The following is a 22,096-nucleotide window of genomic DNA, read 5'->3' on the forward strand; positions in this document are numbered from 1 at the left end:
AAGATAGATTTTGGGGGGTGTTGTATCATTTGATTTACACAATATGCATACCACTTTGAAGATGCAAATGTTTGGAGATCTCATTGGACTTCATGGTGCCGCTTGCTTAGAGGTGTTGCAGACTCTGGGGACTTTCAGATAAGGTGTATACAGTGGGGCAAAAAAGTATTTAGTCAGCCACCAATTGTGCAAGTTCTCCCACTTAAAAAGATGAGAGAGGCCTGTAATTTTCATCATAGGTACACTTCAACTATGACAGACAAAATGAGAAAAAAAAAAATCCAGAAAATCACATTGTAGGATTTTTTATGAATTTATTTGCAAATTATGGTGGAAAATAAGTATTTGGTCAATAACAAAAGTTTATCTCAATACTTTGTTATATACCCTTTGTTGGCAATGACAGAGGTCAAACGTTTTCTGTAAGTCTTCACAAGGTTTTCACACACTGTTGCTGGTATTTTGGCCCATTCCTCCATGCAGATCTCCTCTAGAGCAGTGATGTTTTGGGGCTGTTGCTGGGCAACACGGACTTTCAACTCCCTCCAAAGATTTTCTATGGGGTTGAGACCCTGGAGACTGGCTAGGCCACTCCAGGACCTTGAAATGCTTCTTACGAAGCCACTCCTTCGTTGCCCGGGCGGTGTGTTTGGGATCATTGACTCCCAATCACGGCTGGATGTGATACTGCCTGTATTCGAACCAGGTACTATATTGACGCCGCTTGCTCTGAGATGCAGTGCCTTAGACCGCTGCGCCACTCGGGAGCCCAAAAAGGAGAGAGTGCAGCAGCAGGCCCCAGCGAAACAGGTACTTTGGCATGTAGACACTTTCATTACAGGAATCATGAGGATAATGTACTCTACTGTTTGACCAAATCATGGTTTTAGCCTCCTAAAAAATAGGACGTTTTTAGTGAGGTGAATGGATCTGATTCTGCAGCCCGCACCGATGCAACCGATAAATGTTTGAACTCGCACAGCCAAGTCAAAGGGTCGCAGTCTAAAGCCCTGCCTTTTCACTATATTTTACTTCAATGAAAAAGGCCTTCAACTTCGCCATCAACAGCAGCCTAGGCCGAGGCTCCTCTCTCGTTTTCTCTCTCTCCTCAGTAGCAGGTCAGCTCTGGACAATTTGGCTGGCTACAATTTTATTTATCGACTTTTCCTTCATAAAATCGGCCAAAAGCCAGCAATTACCGGCTAACCGAAACCCTGACACACACAAGCACGCCCGCACACACACAGGTACACCACACACGTGAGCAAAGGCTCATTCCAATCCTAGCAGAAAACGAAGATAACAAACAGACAGAAACAGACTGACAGAAAAGTGAACAGAGTTTCAAGTAGTACCTGTTACAGATATCTGGGCTTTGGGATGATGTTATGACGTCAGGAGAGCCAGGTGTGGCCAGGAAGCTGCGTTTGGTAGCATTGGAGATGGCGACATGGGGGCGGGAATTCTTGGGCTGCAGCAGTGACCTCACTATGAGATTGATGGCAAAGAGTGTCAACCAAAACACGGAGGAACCTTATAGATCAGTGTTCTTATGAGTGGCTCAAAGTCAAATTTAAAAAAAAAATCGGATGAAAAAATTGGCTCTGGATGAATGAAAGGCAGTAGCACATATAATACATCAGTGCAAAATAATATATTATAAGAAGAAGAATACAATGTCTGTACCGTCTTTGACTTCTTGCAAGTCCCGTGGCTGGACAAAGTCGGGCTTGAGGATCTCAAACCACCAGAATAGCTCTGCGATGAACACCATGACATTGTGCTTTGGAAAGATGTCAGAAACAGAGTCAACACCACAACATTGGAGAGTGTTTAAATAACTGGTAATTGCCAAAATAATGGAAACGCTTAAGCAAATGAGGGATACATAGTGTATTCAGACAGCGTTTTCCACAACCCAAAACACAAAATTATGTAATTTCTTGTGGAAGAATGGAACTCTATTGGAGGGATGTGACACCAAACACTTATAGAATCTATGTCAATGTGCATTGAAGCTGTTCTGGCCCAAATCCCTATGAAGACCCTTTTTTTAATGTTGGTTTTTCCTTTATTCTGGCATTTACCTGTATGTCTGCTAGTAGTGCATTGTGGTCCTGTTCAAAAGCTTTCAAGATGCATCCTACTTCCCTCTTTATAGAACTGGCCAATGTTCTGATAGGATTGGATAGGTTAAAGCCATGTAATGGAACACCTTATTTAGTTTGAATCACAGAAGGTAGGGAGTAGAGATGTACATTAAAGGTATTCAAAAGGGTATCTTTCTCAATTTTGTATTTCCTCACTACCTCACCTCCTTCTGAAACACAATGGAAGAGGTCTCCCCCTCTGACCTCCTCCTACAATACGCTATGAGAAGCAATGAGTGAGGCTAATCAAGAAAGAATGATAGCCTCTGTTTCGCCACTGAGGTAAAGTAGTAGAATGGGGACTCACCTTCAGCACTGGGGGAGCATACAGCACGTCTTCTGGGCGCAGGTGGAAGCTTCGGTTCAGGTACTCATTACAAAACTCCCTCAAGAGCTGGATGTTGTACAGGCTGTCTGCTATGGATGACACCACTTTCAGGCAAATATCTGGAAGACACATATAAAGGGCTTTATTAAATAAATGCGATTGATTTTTACGTCACTGTTAGAATGCTAACATTAGCTAACCTTGTCATACATTGTCATACATTGTAATCTCTCGAGGACAGAGGTGGTGACTTTAGAGTACTCAATACTTTGTGGTAACTAACAACCTAACGCGTTAGTTTTTATGTAATCCGTTACCTAGTTACTTTTACAATATTATTTACCTGTACTTAGTTGGCAAAATAAAAATTCCTCCTCTTAGGATACGTTCGTCGCGCTCTTTCTATTCCAGTACAAAAGTTGTGGCGGGTAGCTGGGCAGGGCAACTTATAGCTAGCGAGATGGCAGAGACAATAGCCTTCATCGTGGAAGTATTTGCATTATTTTGAATTGGTAGAAGAAAAGGACAGATTGTCACGATCGTTGTACGAACTGGAAGCATACTCGGACCAATGTGCAGCGTGATCTGGGTTCCACATCTTTTATTTTAAATACGTGAACCACACAACAAAACAATAACGACTAAACAAAACGTGACGACAATAGAGTGCTAACATGCAACTACACAAACAATATCCCACAAAACACAGGTGGGAAAAAAGCTACCTAAATATGATCCCCAATTAGAGACAACGATTACCAGCTGCCTCTAATTGGGAATCGTACAAAATCACCAACATAGAAAAACAAAACTAGAACCCCACATAGAAAATATAAACTAGACTAACCCCCAGTCACTCCCTGACCTACTCTACCATAGAAAATAAGGACTCTCTATGGTCAGGACGTGACACAGATCTTGTATCTTGACTGACGCTACTTGCACACGCACACACAGGATCATCGGGTTCAGGTGAGTGCTCCATTTACTGTCTGGTAATAAAGCAAACAATGTAGCTAGGTGATCAAGTTAGGCTCAGTTGATAAGAATTGAAATCTCTAGCTCTGTCTTCGCCATAAACATAAAGGAAAGGGCGCTACAGAATCTGTCTGCCCAGGATCTGTGTGTAAAACAGATTGGTAGCCAATTGTCCTTGTATTTGAGCTCTCCTTTTACTGTGCCCAGTTGGTTTTATATATGTATTTACTTGAGGAGATAATTTAACAAAATATATATTTTAAGTATTGTAAAGTAGATATTGCGTCTGTCATAATGTAATTAGTTACTTTTAAAAGGAACGTTCCCAACACTGCAGACGACTGACGAGGAACTTTGGCCTAGTATGCAAATTTTTCGTCACTGATAATTTTGACAAATCAATCTACAAACACATAGCCTATTAGCTATACAATTAGCCGCTACACATTAACTCAGCACAGGGATTAAAAACTATAATTGAATACGTAGAGGGATCTGTTAGCAGAGAAACATTTTATTAACAAAAGTTAAAGGAAACCACTCATTCCTTTCATTTACAGAGTTAAATAACATTTATGTGAGAACAATATTTTTTTGTGAACACGTTTCATTTTGGCATTATAATAAGGTTGGTAGCAACATGAAAAATAACTGTGGATATCTGTAGCAGCTCAAGTTGACTACAAAATCCATAATGGAATGCTCTCTCTATGGGCTGGCTGGCTGGCTAGCTAGGTAACTAGCCCCTTATTGTATGGGACACTTTTAGAGGCCATTCAATACAATAGTCATCATTAAAACAAAAGTAGTTCAGGTCAAAAGAGATTAGACTAATAAAGGAAATAACAGTGCAGGTAGATGGTAATGGGAACTGTACTATAGAGGCACAAAATAGGTTAGAGGAAAAACAAAAAGAAATGGAGGTACTTATTCAAGAACGATCAAGTGTAATGTATTACAAAAATAAAGCGAATTGGATGGAAAATTGTGAAAAATGCAAATTTTTTATTCAATCTTCAACAGAAATGCTACCAAAAATAATTTACAGAAACTCGTTACAAATGGAGTCTCTTTTTTAAACATCTTTTCAGTCTTTCAGACCTTTTTTGATGTACTCAAAGATCCATTATTATCATGTTTTAATTATTTCTATAAAAATGATAGACTTTCAGGTACTCAACAAGAAGGTCTGATTTCATTACTACTGAAACAGGATCCATGTGGTAAGTATAAAGATCCAGTCCATTTAAAAACTGGAGGCCTCTCCTGGCGAAATGCATAGCACATAGAATAAAAAAGGTTTTACCAAATAATTGTTCATCCTGATCAGACAGGTTTTTTACATGGACGATATATATTGGAGATGATATACGGCAAATGTTTTAAATCATTTAGCAAAAAATATTTCCTTTTATTTGGAATGCTAAGCCAGATTTTTTTTTAGCGTGGCTATTTATATAATGAATGAGTTTGGGGGGATAAAATTATTAAATATTAAAGCTTTAAACCTCTCACTAAAAGCTTCACTCACACATACTTAAACCCAAAATATACTTAAACCCAAAATGGTTATCCAGTAGATTATTAAGGCTCATCCTTGTTAAAAAATTGCATATACAGATTACAACTTCTCATTTGACTAATTGAAAAATACATTTAATCTAAAGTATCACCCTTTCTTAAACAAGCCATACAAAGCTGGTTACAATTTAAGTTTTATCCTCCAGAAAAGAAACAAATATTACAACTAATATATTGATTAATAAAAAACTGATTATTTATGGAAAAAATAGAAAAATTGTGTATTATATTTATTAATGATATTATGAATAGAAAATGGAGGAGTTGACACATATGCAGCTATCGAAAAAATATGGGAATATCTGCTCAATCCAAATTTACAACCAACTGATTGCAGCATTACCAAAAGAATTGAGGCAAATGGAAAAGGTAGGGAACTTGTTTGCCTGCCATATATTAAAGATACAAATTGGCTGAAAGGAATTAGCATAAATAGAAAAATATACCAGTTTAATTTTAGGACAAAAATGTTGACAGCTGCGCCGTACAGGTTGCAAAGTAAATGGGCAGAGATTTTTGATGTACCGATTCCATGGCACATGGTTTATAAACGGGTACAAAAATTATATAAATATAAATTCTTGCCGCCAAAAGAATGCTATATATATGGAGCATACGACAATCTCAGCTCTGTAGATTTTGCTGCGAAGAGACAGAATCAATAGATCATTTATTCTGGTATTGTCCCTATGTAGCTTGTTTCTGGTCAAAGGTTCAGGAATGGTTAAAAAAAAAATCACAACATGCACTTAAAATTAGCCGTACAAATAGCAGTGTTTGGAAACCCATTTGGAAAGCCATCGTCAGTCATCGTCAGAAAGCCATCGTCAGAAAGCCACCGTCAGTCAATAAATAAGATAATAATACTCATAGGGAAGGTTTTCATCTTTAGCTCACAATCTGTGGATACTATACGATTAGAAAGGTTCAAAATGTATGTAAAACATCACAGCACAATTGAAAAATATATGTCACATGGAAACCAAATATGAGGGTGGTCTATGGTGATAGGTGGTATGGGCTGAGAGTGGCTGAGGGGTGGGATTAAAGAGCTTATGTTTTGGTAATGTATTATTGTTATGAGCTTGCTTTATATAAAAGTACCATGTATGTAAAATGTATATGGGGGGTGGTGGAGGGGTTAATAGTAAAAAGATTAACATTGATAACAACATAGCTCTTTGATGACCATTCTAGGATTTTCTCAAGACAAGAGAGCCTGAAAAAAGAATGATAATTATTGGGATGACTACTATCGCCACCCTTATGGAGTGGCAGCACAAAAGCTGCTTTCCACACATTTCGAATACTTCCTGATACTAAAGTTTAATTTAAAAAAAAAAGTGTGTTACTAAGCTATCAATGAGGGATGCTGCATACTTAAGCAAAGACAGGTCCAAATTATTAGCCCCTAAGGATTTCTTGGAGTCAATACCTAATAAGGCAGCAAGAACTTCTGAGTTGCCAAAAAGAAAAACCCTGACTACCATTTCCAAAGTCACGTGAGATTGACTGATCATCCATTGAAGCAACTGGAGGCTGTATGTGGGAAGCACAGTCAACTGACTGGCCAAGACCAGAAATACCAAATAAGAAACCAGCTCAGATAAAATGCTGATTAATGACGCATGAGTCTAAAACTACTTGCTTAGGCAGTAGAAGTAGAGGAATTACTCGGCTTCAGTGAATTAACAGATTTTTTGAATTTAGAGGGATCACTAACAGTCCGCCCTAGCGCTAAGGAAGTAGTTTGATTTGGCCTGTTTAACCGATAGCCATAACCAACAAAGCCTCATTCAGCTTAGAAGCCACCGGAGAGGGAGACAGAACAGGGGACAAAGGAGCAGGTACCTCTGGGTCCAATCTCAAAGCGGAAACCCCCAGGGATGAAGGCGTCGGAACCTCTGGATCCAGGGTGGCGAAGCTCTTTGAAGTCTGTATCCGGTCAGTGCTTCCCACCGCCAAGGAGGCCCCTATTGCCAAAAGCTGCTGCGTTCAACTTCCACGGCGAGTGACGTGCCTCCATGGCTGGTAGATAGTGGGTGTTCCTGTTCCTATTCCTACCCTAAGTCATCCAGAAGCATCATACTAACTCCATTCTCCGGGGAAGGGGGAGACCCCTTTGGGGAGGGTTCCCTGCAGAGCACCGGCCAAACGGCTGTGGAGATGACTCGACGGCGACACTCCCACTAGGCCAGAGCGGCCTCCAGCTACTGGAGTAGAAGAGAAAGAGAAAGTAGGCGGATGTTGATTCCCCAGTAGCTTGTGTAAGTTGGCTAAGAGTAGCCCCTGTAGTCCTCTGCAAGCAAACCTTGCTACATTGAAAGTCCGAACAGTCCACCTTGTCCCAGAATAGAGCAAAATAAACACAGCTCATTCAGTATTGAAAACGTTTGTTCGTGACCTCCATTTGAAACTACAGGCTAGATAGACTACCTGGGCTTCCGTGTCTCTCTAGACAGGAATTTACTAAAAGTTGGCGATGAGCCACAGTGTGTTCGCAAACACAACCTGCATCCCAAGACAAGCATAGCCAGTGAAATGGCAACCACACACCCGAGTCACACACCAGTACGGCAAACAGAGTGAAAGCGGAGGACTTGCTCACTGTATGGAACCTGGCTGCACATACACTATACGAGCGGGAGGTAGACAGGTAGAAGGTGCATTCGCTTACCAATGAGCAGCGTGAACGAGCATGGGGAAAGATTGAACTGCTGATGCACAATCAAGTTTAGAAATTGCACCTTGTGTATTCTACTATGCTAACTCTCAACAGTAAGTTGAGACCCTGACTGAGTTCCTAAAAAATGTATATATATTTAAAAAATGACATTGTGTCCTTATACACTACATTATATAGAAGTATGTGAACACCCCTTCAAATGAGTGGATTTGGCTATTTCAGCCACACCCGTTACTGACAGGTGTATATGGCAATTGCACACAGCCATGCAATTGCCTTAAACAAACATTGGCAGTAGATTCGTGATACATTTTTCAAATCATATGAGCAAAAAATATTTTGCTTTATCTGGGATGCTAAACCAGACAAAATAAAGCATGCCTAATGAATATGAATTGGGTGCGTTGAGATTTAAATATAAAAGCACTAAACCTCTCTCTAAAAGCTTCACTTATTCAAAATTGTTACTTGAACCCTAAATGGTTCTCAAGTAGATTACTAAGAAAAGCTCATCCATTGTTTAAAAATGGCCTTTGTGCAGATTGCCATGTCTCATTTTCGATTAATTGAAAATTATACTTTTTTTCCAAAGTATCTCTCTTTTTCAAACAAGCAATGCAGAGCTTGCTACAATTTACATTTCATTCCACTGAAAAGATAGAACAAATATTACAAAAAATATAATGGCTGAACTAAAATGTGCTGGTTGATAAAATACCTGTATTTATGGGAAAGATGTTTGAAAAGGGTATTTTGTTCTTAAATGATATTGTAAATTGTAATGGTAGAGTCGTCTTTCATGGAGTTATCAGAATTGTACGAGGTCTGCTCAATCCAAGAGTACAACCAATTGATTACAGAATTACCCCAAAATGGCAGTGGGAAGAGGTAGGGAACTGGTCTGTCTGCACAATATAAAGGATCAAAGAAACATCCTCTCACTGTCAACTGCGTTCATTTTCAGCAAACTTAACATGTGTAAATATTTGTATGAACATAAGATTCAACAACTGAGTTGAGTTGTTGAAGTTCCACAGACAGGTGACTAACAGAAATTGAATAATGTGTCCCTGAACAAAGGGGGGGGGGGGGGGGGGGGGGGGGGGGGGGTCAAAATCAAAAGTAATAGTCAGTATCTGGTGTGGCCACCAGCTGCAATAAGTACTGCAGTGCATCTCCTCCTCATGGACTGCACCGGATTTGACAGTTCTTGCTGTGAGATGTTACCCCACTCTTCCACCAAGGCACCTGCAAGTTCCCGGACATTTCTGGGGGAAATGGCCTTAGCCCTCACCCTCCGATCCAACAGGTCCCAGATGTGCTCAATGGAATTGAAATCCGGGCTCTTCGCTGGCCATGGCAGAACACTGACATTCCTGACTTGGAGGAAATCGCGCACAGAACAAGCAGTATGGCTGGTGGCATTGTCATGCTGGAGGGTCATGTCAGGATGAGCCCGCAGGAAGGATACCTGTTTGAGGGATCTTCCCTGTAACGCACAGCGTTGAGATTGCCTGCAATGACAACAAGCTCAGTCCGATGATGCTGTGACACACCGCCCCAGATCATGACGGACCCTCCACCTCCAAATCAATCCCGCTCCAGAGTACAGGCCTTGGTGTAACGCTCATTCCTTCGACGATAAACGCTAATCCGACCATCACCCCTGGTGAGACAAAACTGCGACTCGTCAGTGAAGAGCACTTTTTGTCAGTCCTGTCTGGTCCAGCGACGGTGGGTTTGTGCCCATAGGAAACATTGTTGCCGGTGATGTCTGGTGAGGACCTGCCGTACAACAGGCCTACAAGCCCTCAGTCCAGCCTCTCTCAGCCTATTGCGGACAGTCTGAGCACTGACGGAGGGATTGTGCGTTCCTGGTGTACTCGGGCAGTTATTGCCATCCTGTACCTGTCCCGCAGGTGTGATGTTCGGATGTACCGATCCTGTGCAGGTGTTATCACACGTGGTGGACAATCAGCTGTCCGAGGACAATCAGCTGTCCGTCCTGTCTCCCTGTAGCGCTGTCTTAGGCGTCTCACAGTACGGACATTGCAATTTATTGCCCTGGCCACATCTGCAGTCCTCATGCCTCCTTGCAGCATGCCTAAGGCACGTTCACGCAGATGAGCAGGGACCTTGGGCATCTTTCTTTTGGTGTTTTTCAGAGTCAGTAGAAAGGCCTCTTGAGTGTCCCAAGTTTTCATAACTGTGACCTTAATTGCCGACCGTCTGTAAGCTGTTAGTGTCTTAACGACCGTTCCACAGGTGCATGTTCATTAATTGTTTATGGTTCATTGAACAAGCATGGGAAACTGTTTAAACCCTTAACCGATCTTCATTGTAAAGTTAAATTGCATTTTTTACGAATTATCTTTGAAAGGCAGGGTACTGAAAAAGGGATGTTTCTTTTTTTGCTGAGTTTATAAAATGACGCAAGATTCAAGACTTTCAAAAATTATTATATAGAATTCTTGCCAACACAAAATGTTGAATATTTGGGGCATAAAATCATCGAAGCTCTGCAGATTTTGTTGTGAGGATGCAGAATCAATAGACCGTTTATTTTGGTATTGCCCTCCAGGTTCTGAAAATGCATAGCATTGATCTAAAATTGACCCTAGAAATAGTACTGTTGGGAGATCTGGAGAGACCAGTTCAGTCAATTACTAATATACTAATACTCTTAGTAAAAGTATTTATCTTCAACTCGCAAACATCACAGCATAGTTGAAAGATATATGGTGTGTAGAAATCCGAAGAGGGTGGCCAGCAGAGATAGGTGGGATGGGATGAGGGAAGTGGAGGGTTGGGATGTGGAATTGGAGACAAGTGGGAGTGGAGTTGCTGGGCGGAGGATAGAATGACAGTCAAAGATAAAAGTATAAAAAATTAAGTCAAAATAAAACATAAAAAATAATACGTTTGAATGACACTGAAGGGCAGTGTTTTTACAGCTAATGCCGGTGTGCCTGATGCCGTGCAGGTGTTTGTACACACACACACACACACACACACACACACACACACACACACACACACACACACACACACACACACACACACACAAATAGTGCCATACATGCACTCAAACATATTCAGTTGGCCTTGCTGTTATGATTTTTGTTGGGGGGGGGGGGGGTCTTGGAGGGCTGGTGGCCTGGCGATGTGCCCTTGAGCAGGGTGTTGACCCTGGTTGCTTCTGTGTGTCGCTCTGGATGGGAGTCTGTTAGATGACTAATGTGATGTAGCTGTTGAGCGCCTTCACTGCAAGTACATTGTATGTTTTAAATATTCAATAAAATAAATTATTTAAAAAACATTGGCAGTAGAATGGCCTATACTGAAGAGCTCAGTGACTTTCAACGTGGCACCGTCATAGAATGCCAACTTTCCAACAAGTCAGTTCGTCAAATATTTGGTCTGCAAGAGCTGCCCCAGTCAACTGTAAGTGCTGTTATTGTGAAGTAGAAACGTCTAGGAGCAACAACGGCTCAGCTGCGGTGGTAGGCCACACAAGCTCACAGAACGGAATCACTGAGTGCTGAAGCATGTAGCGCATAAAAATCGTCTGTCCTCAGTTGCAACACTCACTACCGAGTTTCAAACTGCCTCTGGAAGCAATGTCAGCACAAGAACTGTTTGTCAGGGGGTTCATGAAATGGGTTTCCATGGCCAAATAGCTGCAACACAATTCCAGATACAATAGTCATTTACAACGTTAACAATGTCTACACTGTATTTTTTATAAGATTTGTGTTATTTTAATGGACAAAACATTTGCTTTTCTTTCAAAAACAAGGACATTTCTAAGTGACCCCAAACTTTTGAACGATAGTGTACGTATGTCCCCATTACAAGTCAAACATAATCAAAACCTATTTGTTTCACTTACTTGCTGTGCTGTTTCATTGTTAATTTGTTCAGTCATTTCATTCTCAACCAGGACTTATATGGAACACCATTTGGGTCTTTGCATGTCAAAAAAGACACGTCCCGTGTCAAATAAGCTTGGTGAATAATCAGGACCTGAATATGACTGCACGTCACATAATAATTTAATGCGTTCCTACATTTTTTACGTAGTTATTATACATTGATTACACTATCACTCGTATTTCATATGTCACAACGATTCATCGATACGTCTGCTATGATGCTGGTAAAGTTGTCTCACGCACCTACAGTGCTGGTCATTCAAAAAAGCTAGCTAGCTCATGGATGCAAACAATGTTCCTCCCCAAAAACATATCAAAACGACAATCTGTTTCAGTAGCTATAGTTAGCTAGCTGGGCGTCTGGATTGATAAAGATCTAGCATAAAAACAATTGTGATAGTTAAAAAGCTAAGATTTAAAATGGGCTTATTTTTTAGTAATAGATCTTGCCTCCATGAACAAAAGGAAGCATATTGTGTAGTCAACTTTCCTGACAGTTCTTGACTCTGGTGACACCATTTACCAGAAGTCAGCAGCCACTACTCTTAAACCTTTGAATGCCGTGTCATCATCTAAAATAACTCTAATTTATAAGACAGTTCTTATTTGATTAATGGTGGTCAGACCCATCTATGTGAAGCTAGCCACAATAAGAATGAGTCACAATAGTGGACTTTGCGGTTAACCTTCAAAATAAAAGTATGCCATAACTCTACCATCTGTATTAATTTGCATCACTGTCAATGACATACTTTTATTTTGAGGGCAAACCACAAATTCTTGTGGTTCTATTGTACCGAATCCTTATTGTGGCTAGCTTCACAACACATAACCCAGTCCGGTCGAGCTTCACTAGCCAGATGAAACTAGCTGGCTGCTTATAACATTAGCTTTGGGCAACAGGGTTAAGTAGCTGGCTGGCTATTTATTTTCATGAACTGAAGTCCAATTTCAATAGGCGAACAACAAGTGGCAACCTAGCTAATACGTACTCACAAGGATTCCTAAATCCTTGCTAAGAATAATGAAAATGACTGCAATTTCTACTGGTCATTGTTTTCAGGCTGGTTGTATTGGTGCTAGCTAGGTACCAAGCTAAAGTTAGCCACCCCAGAAGTTGCTTTATTACTAACGCGGTATTGTAAACACATCGTTCGTGGCCAGTGTTTGCTTGTTTGCAGACTTTTTTTGTACGGCTTTGACAGTGCTACTGTATCTTTTATGACATGCAAAGACCCAAACGGCGTTCCATAGTATGTATGTCGTGAAGCTAATAGCAGTTTTTGCTAATAGCAGTATTGCTAATAGCAATACACGTGTATTACTGTGCAACTCCGGTAGGGCAACATCTTAAAAATAGCTCACTTGGTAGTGAGTACCAGTGCTCGACCAGTCCCACGACAGAGAACGCTTGATTGTCAAGGGCAATGAATTCCATTATCTTGACTTTAATGGATTTCGCCTTTGTTGTCTCGCTGAAATGTTCTTACCCTTTCAAATGACTGTTCGACTTGTTGACTGCTCGATCCACACAGCAGACATTGTGTGGGCTCGGTTAGGAATGCTGTGTTGCACGTGTAAAGCAACATTTTACATGGCTTCATTACGTCATGTACCTACGTTATATAGGTATGCAGGGTAGCTTTGACATCGGTTTTTAACATCGGCGTTAAACTAGACACCGTGCCGATACCGATGTTGGTTTTTGAATGAGTAGGGAATGGTCAACGATGTCAAATGCATTGGAAAGGTCTATAAAATAGGGCAGCAAAATGTTTGTGTTATGATCTAGGCAATTTACCACATCACATTAAACAAGCATAGTGGCTGAAACAATGCTATGTCCAGGTCTAAAACCAGAATGGTGCACATTTAGAATAGAGTGAGAAGTGAAAAAAAGTTATTCGCTGAGACACTGTTTTGCAATGAAGGTCTACAGTAGCCTCAACAGCACTCTTTGAGGTAGCACCTTGGTGTAGCCGGAGGACACCCATTTTCCGTCCTCCTCTGGGTACCCTCTAGCCCAGGGGTGTGTAACTAATTTTTCCCCCGCCGGACGCATTCGGTCTTCACCGAGGTCCAGAGGGCCGCACTGAAAATAGGCAATTCTTCCTTGCTGTCAACATTTGCACAAAATTGTCCTCTACCCGCCCTTTTTTTAAATGTTCAAGTGAAGAGACTTTATACATGTAGGTCTATTATCATCTCTACACAGTTCCTATTCGGTTGTAGTAATTGAAATGTAGATTGAGTTATACTTTTTTTACTCAAACCACCAGCATTGAATCGGCTCGCAGGCCGGATCTGATATGCTTGACACCTCTGAACTCATGAGTTCAAGGCAGTTAGAAGACAACCTACCCTCTAGCCTCATAAATTCGGGGCAGTAGAAGTGCACCACTGACAGCAGAGCGGCACCATCACACATGTCCTTCATGAGGTCATCCAGCATGGGGAAGTGCTGGAGCTGCCGGCCAGAGAGGTGGTCTCTACGGTATCGCACCTACACACACAGAAATGGGTCAGAGATCAGACAGGGGCAAGGACTGGGTCAGGCGGTGTGGGATGAACAGTCCTTCTCACACACAGATGCACACACACACACTCCACTGTAGTGGGTGTCTTCTTGGCAGCCTGCTCCTGCCAGTGACACAGCGGATTTAAATAGCTCTGTTTAGCTCTCTTGAGTTGATCCTGGATCGGAGACAGTTGAGTTCACGATCCTCCTCTCTGCATGGACTTAACAGGCCATGTGAGGAGCTCTGCTTTGTTTGCTTGTTAAGTCATCAGCAGAAGATGCATGCCAAGAAGAGCACAGCAAGAACAACACAACTACCAACACACCAACAGCCAGGAATCAGTGACAGAGTCAGTAGCTATCACATTATGTAAGCTACACGATAACACCAACCCTTACAATAAGCTCTTCTACAAGAGTAGAGATAAGAGACCAGTATGGCCTACAAATCATATCTAGATTTTTTTCACATTTATGGTCCAATCACAATGTACAGTTGAAGTCGGAATGTTTACATACACTTAGATTGGAGTCATTAAAACTCGTTGTTCAACCACTCTACAAATTTCTTGTTAACAAACTATAGTTTTGGCAAGTCGGTTAGGACATCTACTTTGTGCTTGACACAAGTAATTTTTCAAAAAATATTTTACAGATAGATTAATTCACTGTATCACAATTCCAGTGGGTCTGAAGTTACCATACACGAAGTTGACTGTGCCTTTAAACACCTTGGAAAATTCCAGAAAATTATGTCCTTGCTTTAGAAGCTTCTGATAGGCTAATTGACATCATTTGAGTCAATTGAATGTATACATTTCAAGGCCTACCTTCAAACTCAGTGCCTCTTTGCTTGACATCATGGGAAAATCAAAATAAATCAGCCAAGACCTCAGAAAAATAATTGTAGACCTCCACAAGTCTCTTTCATCCTTGGGAGCAATTTCCAAATGCCTGAAGGTACCCCGTTCATCTGTACAAACAATAGTACGCAAGTATAAACACCATGGGACCACGTAGCCATCATACCGCTCAGGAAGGAGATGCGTTCTGTCTCCAATAGATGAACGTACTTTGGTGCGAAAAGTGCAAATCAATCCCAGAACAACAGCAAAGGACCTTGTGAAGATGCTGGAGGAAACAGGTACAAACGTATCTATATCCACAGTAGAACGAGTTCTATATCGACATAACCTGAAAGGCCGCTCAGCAAGTAAGAAGCCACTGCTCCAAAACCGCCATAAAAAAAGCCAGACTACGTTTTGCAACTGCACATGGGGACAAAGATTGTACTTTTTGGAAAAAAGTCCTCTGGTCTGATGAAACAAAAATAGAACTGTTTGGCCATAATGCCCACCGTTAAGTTTGGAGGAAAAATGGGGAAGCTTGCAAGCCGAAGAACACCATCCCAACCGTGAAGCACAGGGTGGCAGCATCATGTTGTGGGGGTGCTTTGCTGCAGGAGGGACTGGTGCACTTCACAAAATAGATGGCATCATAAGGCAGGAAAATTCTGTGGATATATTGAAGCAACATCTCAAGACATCAGTCAGGAAGTTAAAGCTTGGTCGCAAATGGAAGCATACTTCCAAAGTTGTGGCAAAATGGCTTAAGGACAACGAAGTAAAGGTATTGGAGTGGCCATCACAAAGCCCTGACCTCAATCCCATAGAAAATTTGTGGGCAGAACTGAAAAAGCGTGTGCGAGCAAGGAGGCCTACAAACCGGACTCAGTTACACCAGCTCTGTCAGGAGGAATGGGCCAAAATTCACCCAACTTATTGTGGGAAGCTTGTGGAAGGCTACCTGAACTGTTTGACCCAAGTTAAGCAATTTAAAGGCATTGCTACCAAATACTAATTGAGTGTATGTAAACTTCTGACCCATTGGGAATGTGATGAAAGAAATAAAAGCTGAAAGAAATCATTCTCTCTACTATTATTCTGACATTTCACATTCTTAAAATAAAGTGGTGATCCTAACTGACCTAAAACAGGACATTTTTACTAGGATTAAATGTCAGGAATTGTGAAAAACTGAGTTTAAATGTATTTGGTTAAGGTGTATGTAAACTTCCGACTTCAACTGTATATCTCAATTCTCTTGTTTTGTTTTCTCTACATAAGCTTTGTTGCTAAATTAAAAGGTCAATACACTGCATTTCAAACAGTCAGGAATAATCGAATAAATTCAGGGCTTGTAAAATTACTCCTAAACTAAATAGCTGAAAAGCTTTTAGTTGTAGCGCTTGCCACCCTCCTGACTTTCCACCGGCCTGTACTGGAAACTACATCCCCTCCAAGGTGCTTCTCTCCTGGCTATCATACTGGTAACACGGCCTCCATTGCGTTGCTGTTTTGATCGGCCCCAGCATTTAATCGCACTGAGTAAGTCACCACTCTCTCTTTGCTGTTGTTATGTTGGCCAGTTTGGCGCCTTGGTTGTGTTTATTGTGGGTCCTAGTGCCCGCTGGTTTCTAGTGTTCTAGGGTTCTGAACAAACAGAGTAAAAACTTATAAAAGCTCAAACCAAGTTTATTCACCCACTGGGTCAAACAGCTGCAAAGACAAAGACATGTTTACACAAGCACATATATTTATACCCTCCTACTAGGCGGAGTCAACTCCTTACACATCTAGACAGCCAATACCTCTGTTGCTAGTCATGAACTTAATTGGTTCCTCTCACTGGTGCAGTCGTGGCCCTGCCTCATGCTAGAACCTATATGTGTGTGGGATAGGACTGTTCCTTCTCACGTCATCTGACCTGACCTCGGGCCGAATTCCTCGCTCTTCCCTTATCCACGACTGTCCCACCTTATCAGTGACTGAAACCAGACCGTAGACCTTTGCCTCCCTCTTTAGGAGCCACGAGATTGAACAATACCATGTTTTGACCAAATGTAAACTTTCTGCACTCCCCCTTCCTCACTCAGTATCTTTCCATACACCTAGTTCTTATCTACTTTCCATTGACCCCAACATATATATTCATTAGATATGTAAAGTAGTCAATGACATGAATAAGTATATTTCAAGCTCGAAATATACTTATGGTTGGGTTTTGTGGTTGGGTTTTGGCTTGCTGCCTATAATAGAGGTGATCCTACAAACTGTGTGATTCAATCTAACTATCTCACTGTGTGGATTGACTGACTTTCAGCTGATTCCTCGACAACCTATTTTATTTGCGTGGATTTAAACAGAATTGTTCCAAAATGAGTCTACCACTTTCTGCCACACGGGGAAAGTGACTTTTTCCAGATTGGCAGCAACCACGTTCAGAGACTACGGTGAATGTTCCATCCCACGTAGGAGCTGCACCTATGTCGCACAGTTCTCTGGATAATATTGGCCAGCCAAATTTCCAATGTGGAAACTGTCAGCTTATTGAGGAATTATATGTCTGAGCTGGAGGTCCAGAAGCAAATTGAGACATTGCAGCGTATCCTGGATAGGTCCCCCTCTAAGACCTTTTTCTTTTCTACTCCTCAGCCTGGTCGTTGTGCCACTGCCTCACCACAATATTGCCACTCTCTGACTGGCCAAGGGCTGATCTTCCTAGTGAAGTCACCTCTCCCCTCACACCTGCCCTTCCCATCCTACCCCGACATCCTATCCCAGGAGCCTGGACCCTCTTCATATTTCAAGACTGCATTAAGTCATTGACTCGGAGACAGACCAAGCCCCACTCAGATAGTACCTCCCATCCTTTCTAAGCGTTATCATCGTACTCTTGTCTATACTACTAGGGGTCAGTTGTAATCTTTAACCCATTCATTTGAACTCCACTCTTAGATCTGCTATTGTTAGCTCAAAAGATAAAGCACTGTGTGAGCAGACCACAGTGGACTCAAGTTCAAATGTGAATTCCATAAACTTGAACACTCCCTTGGTTTTCAAATCACGTAGAGGGCTTGGGCTGTTGCATGATAGCAATCAAAGCTCATGTAAGTCCGTTTCTAACGTTCCATCAGTGGTTACTCTGAGAGTTCCTCGTATCGACATTGGCTGCAGCCTCAGGGCCTATGGTGTTAACCTTGGAAAAGCAATTCCAAAATTGTTCCTTCCTCTATTACTATTAGGGATAGACCAAATGGTGCAGTTCTATGCAATCTTATAGTCATTACAACTATATCAACCATTAGACAGGGCCTGCAACCGCCTATTGAACCTAGCTTGTTTGAGTTGGAATTTAAAATTGTGACTTTAAAATTCGTAAAGGTCTTGGGTTAATGCATCTGAACATTAGGAGCTTACTTCCTAAACTGGATTACATCAAGATCTGGGTTATGCAGACAAATCTGGATATTCTGGTATTGACTGAATCTTGGATCTCTCGGGACATTCTGAGCTCTGATATTAATATTCAGGGTTATCATCTGTTCAGAGCTGATAAGACAGGGTAGTGGTGGTGGAGTGGCCATTCCAATTAAAAATAACTTTATTGATATCCATTTCCCTTGACTAAAATCCGAAGTTATTATCCTGGGTGACAATCTAAAAAAACATGTGTTTGATCTAAACCTAACCCAGCAGGTGACTAAGCCTACACTGCCCAACCCTAGAGATCCTTCAAAATCAACTCTGAGCAATCGGGGGAGAAGGGCCTTGGTCAGGGAGGTGACCAAGAACCTGATGGTCACTCTGACAGAGCTCTAGAGTTCCTCTGTGGAGATAGGAGAACCTTCCAGAAGGACAACCAACTCTGCAGCACTCTACCCATCTGGCCTTTATGGTAGAATGGCCAGACGGAAGCCACTCCTCAGTAAAAGGCACGACAGCCCGCTTGAAGTTTGCTAAAAGGCAACTAAAGGACTCTCAGACCATGAGAAACAAGATTCTCTGGTCTGATGAAACCAAGATTGAAAACTTTGGCCTAAATGCCAAGTGTCATGTCTGGAGGAAACTAGGCACCACTCATCACCTGGCCAATACCATCCCTAAAGAGAAGCATGGTGGTGGCAACATCATGTTGTTGGGATGTTTTTCAGCGGCAGGGACTGGGAGACTAGTCAGGATCGAGGGAAAGATTGTGTTTAATGTGTAATTTAGATTGTATTATACAGGGCACATTTGGAAAAGTGAAGGGGTGTGATATATAAACAGTATCTATTGTGTTTAATGTGTATTTTAGATTGTATTATACAGGGCACATTTGGAAAAGTGAAGGGGTGTTATATATAAACAGTATCTATTGTGTTTAACGTGTATTTTAGATTGTATTATACAGGGCACATTTGGAAAAGTGAAGGGGTGTGATATATAAACAGTATCTATTGTGTTTAATGTGTATTTTAGATTGTATTATACAGGGCACATTTGGAAAAGACACCTAGGTCTCAATATGTCTTCTCTGTCAAAATAAATGTTGAATAAAAAATGTAATAGAAAAATAGGTGTTCCACAATCATAAGAACCACTAAAAATGTTACTGTATTTAATCAAAATAATAGTTTAACCTGCTTTTTTCAATAATCACTGATCTGCTTTCAAGTCTCTCTATGAAAATGCCCTTTATGTAAAAAATGGTTTTTTACCAGAACCATGCACAATGCATATCCACTAATAATTACTAACTTCTGGCATCAGGCATTATAAAAAACCAACACAGGTCTCATAAACAATCTCTCAAGCACAAGCCCACATGCGAGTGAGTAGCCAGCTCATCTTTACATTTCAAGTCTAGCCAACTTGAATCCATTTGCTTGCTAAACAAGGCAGAACAGTTCAACTGTTATAAATGCATCCGTCAGTCTCCAACTGTTTGAACAACATCATTGCACATGTATAAAACACAGATGAGACAGCAAGCACATAAGTCTGTGGCTGAAATGCTGTGAGCAGCAGAATCATTTTCATTGATACTCCCATTTTAGTAGGTTCTGCGGGTTCTAAATAACCGGTGTCCATATGACCGGTTCTGTTGGCCCAAACCTCAAGTGCAAATAGCGAAGAAGTGGTCTCCATCTTTGTAGTTGTAAGTGGTAGGGGCTTGGTACCTGTGTGCGAGTGGAAAGTTGCACACAGCGCAGAAGGAGCGAATGAGACGAGTCCATAAAGACAAACGCTCATATGAACTACAAAATATAAAAACATTGATACTTGCATTAACGGCATTTGGAACATCGCACTAAAACATACTATTCATTTGATATATTGCCCAGCCCGAGAGACAAGAGGCAGTGGTGAATGGAGGTTGTATACAGGGGATAGCAGTGTAGCGGGTTAGAGGCGGTGAAAGGGCCGGGCTAATGGGGTGTACGTTACCACGCGAGACAACGCCACTGGTTCCAATAAACCAGTGCATGCATGAGATCAGGCTGGACAGAGACACAGAGAGATGATTATGGACTCATGCGGTCCCCAGTCGCACACAAATACGTATTAAATACACATATTTAACCCCTTATTTTTGTCACAAATATTCTCCATTTAAGGGGATAATGCCCTCGAAGCCGGTGTTTGGAGGATAAATTGGCACGGGTGTTGTTAGGCCCGAGACAAAGTCAAGTTGGCAAAAGGTAGTATTTTTAGGGATGGCTCTTTCACCGAAGGCTATAGCCTACATGGCTCATACACTATATTTACAAAAGTGTGTGGACAAGGGAAATATTAATGCTACAGCATACAATGACATTCTAGACGATTCTGTGCTTCCAACTTTGTGGCAACAGTTTGGGGAAGGCCCTTTCCTGTTTCCGTATGACAATGCCCCTGTGCACATAGTGAGGTCCATACAGAAATGGTTTGTTGAGATTGGTGTGGAAGAACTTGACCTGCCTGCACAGAGCCCTGACCTCATCCCCATCGAACACATTTGGGATGAATTGGACCGCCGACTACGAGCCAGGCCTAATTGCCCAACAGCAGTGCCCGACCTCACTAATGCTCTTGCTGCTGAATGGAAGGAAGTCGCCGCCACAATGTTCCAACATCTAGTGGAAAGCCTTCCCAGAAGGGTAGAGGCTGTTATAGCAGCAAAGGGGGGACCAACTCCATATTACTGCCTCTGATTTTGGAATTAGATGATCGATGAGCAGGTGTACATATACATTCAGTCATGTAGTGTATTATGAGACAGGTGTGCCATTTTAGCAATGAGCATGCTCCTGTAGCCTAACGGTAGTAGTAGCATTGTGGCAAAGTTAAAGATGGCTGAAGCCCGTCCGCGCCTTAGCAATGGTAGGTGAACACTGAGGGATGGAAATAAGAAATTGAAGAGAGAGAAAGTGAGAGTGAGTGAAAATGAAAGAAATCATGAGAAAAAATGAAAGCAATGCAGATAGTGTCAAAATAGCCCTTTAAATTGAATTGAAAGAATGCGAGAGATGGCTAGCGAGAGCGAGAGAGCGACAGCGAGAGAGAGAAAGACAGCGAGAGTGAGAAAGACAGCGAGAGTGAGAAAGACAGCGAGAGTGAGCGTGCGAGACAGCGAGGGGAAAACGCGAAAATACCTTTTGGTGGCTGGGGGACTCGAGCAGATGCTGCTTGATTATGGTCTCTTTCTCTGTGATCTCCTTCATCTTCATATTCACCTGGGTGACAGACAAGGGTCAGTACACTACACACATAGTCCCGCTCTCTCACACTCACACACACAATAGCAGGCTTTTGTCCGATAAAATAATAGAAAACCTGAAAAATAAGATTGCCGCCAGCCAACTGTCTGGGAGAAGAAATTCCTGTTGCATAATAATGCTTTTTAGCCTATTCATTGTTGCAAGTCGATGTAAATACATTTGAGTGGTCATGCTTAGCGGTTCATTTTCTTAATTTAGTGGAATTAAATTGGCGCGTGTACAGTATATTGGTTATGCATCTTATTTATCACACGCGTACAAGCATTCAGATACAGAGCCTTTGAGTGGAAAATCTGTCAAGACAGCACAACATCTGCTGCTGCAGCATCTTGTGGTGC

At 41.7% G+C, this 22,096-nt stretch overlaps 1 protein-coding gene across 4 annotated transcripts in view; it reads right to left on the reverse strand.

Moving 5' to 3' along the window:
- Positions 1 to 22,096, reverse strand: part of LOC129819085 (calmodulin-regulated spectrin-associated protein 1-B-like) — a 124,986-nt gene that overhangs the window by 48,732 nt on the left and 54,158 nt on the right. For all 4 annotated transcript variants that reach the window (XR_008754010.1, XM_055875633.1, XM_055875632.1 and 1 more), the window contains exons 5-9: positions 21,633 to 21,713; positions 14,020 to 14,161; positions 2,458 to 2,597; positions 1,687 to 1,783; positions 1,356 to 1,488 (exon numbers count right to left, since the gene is read on the reverse strand). Coding sequence is in view for 3 of the 4 variants with exons in the window: in XM_055875633.1 (XP_055731608.1) it covers positions 1,356 to 1,488; positions 1,687 to 1,783; positions 2,458 to 2,597; positions 14,020 to 14,161; positions 21,633 to 21,713 (593 nt within the window). In the remaining variant the exon portion in view is untranslated. The remainder of the gene's footprint in view (positions 1 to 1,355; positions 1,489 to 1,686; positions 1,784 to 2,457; positions 2,598 to 14,019; positions 14,162 to 21,632; positions 21,714 to 22,096) is intronic.

Source organism: Salvelinus fontinalis, chromosome 21 (genome assembly GCF_029448725.1).
Source record: "Salvelinus fontinalis isolate EN_2023a chromosome 21, ASM2944872v1, whole genome shotgun sequence".
Lineage (NCBI taxonomy): Eukaryota > Metazoa > Chordata > Actinopteri > Salmoniformes > Salmonidae > Salvelinus > Salvelinus fontinalis.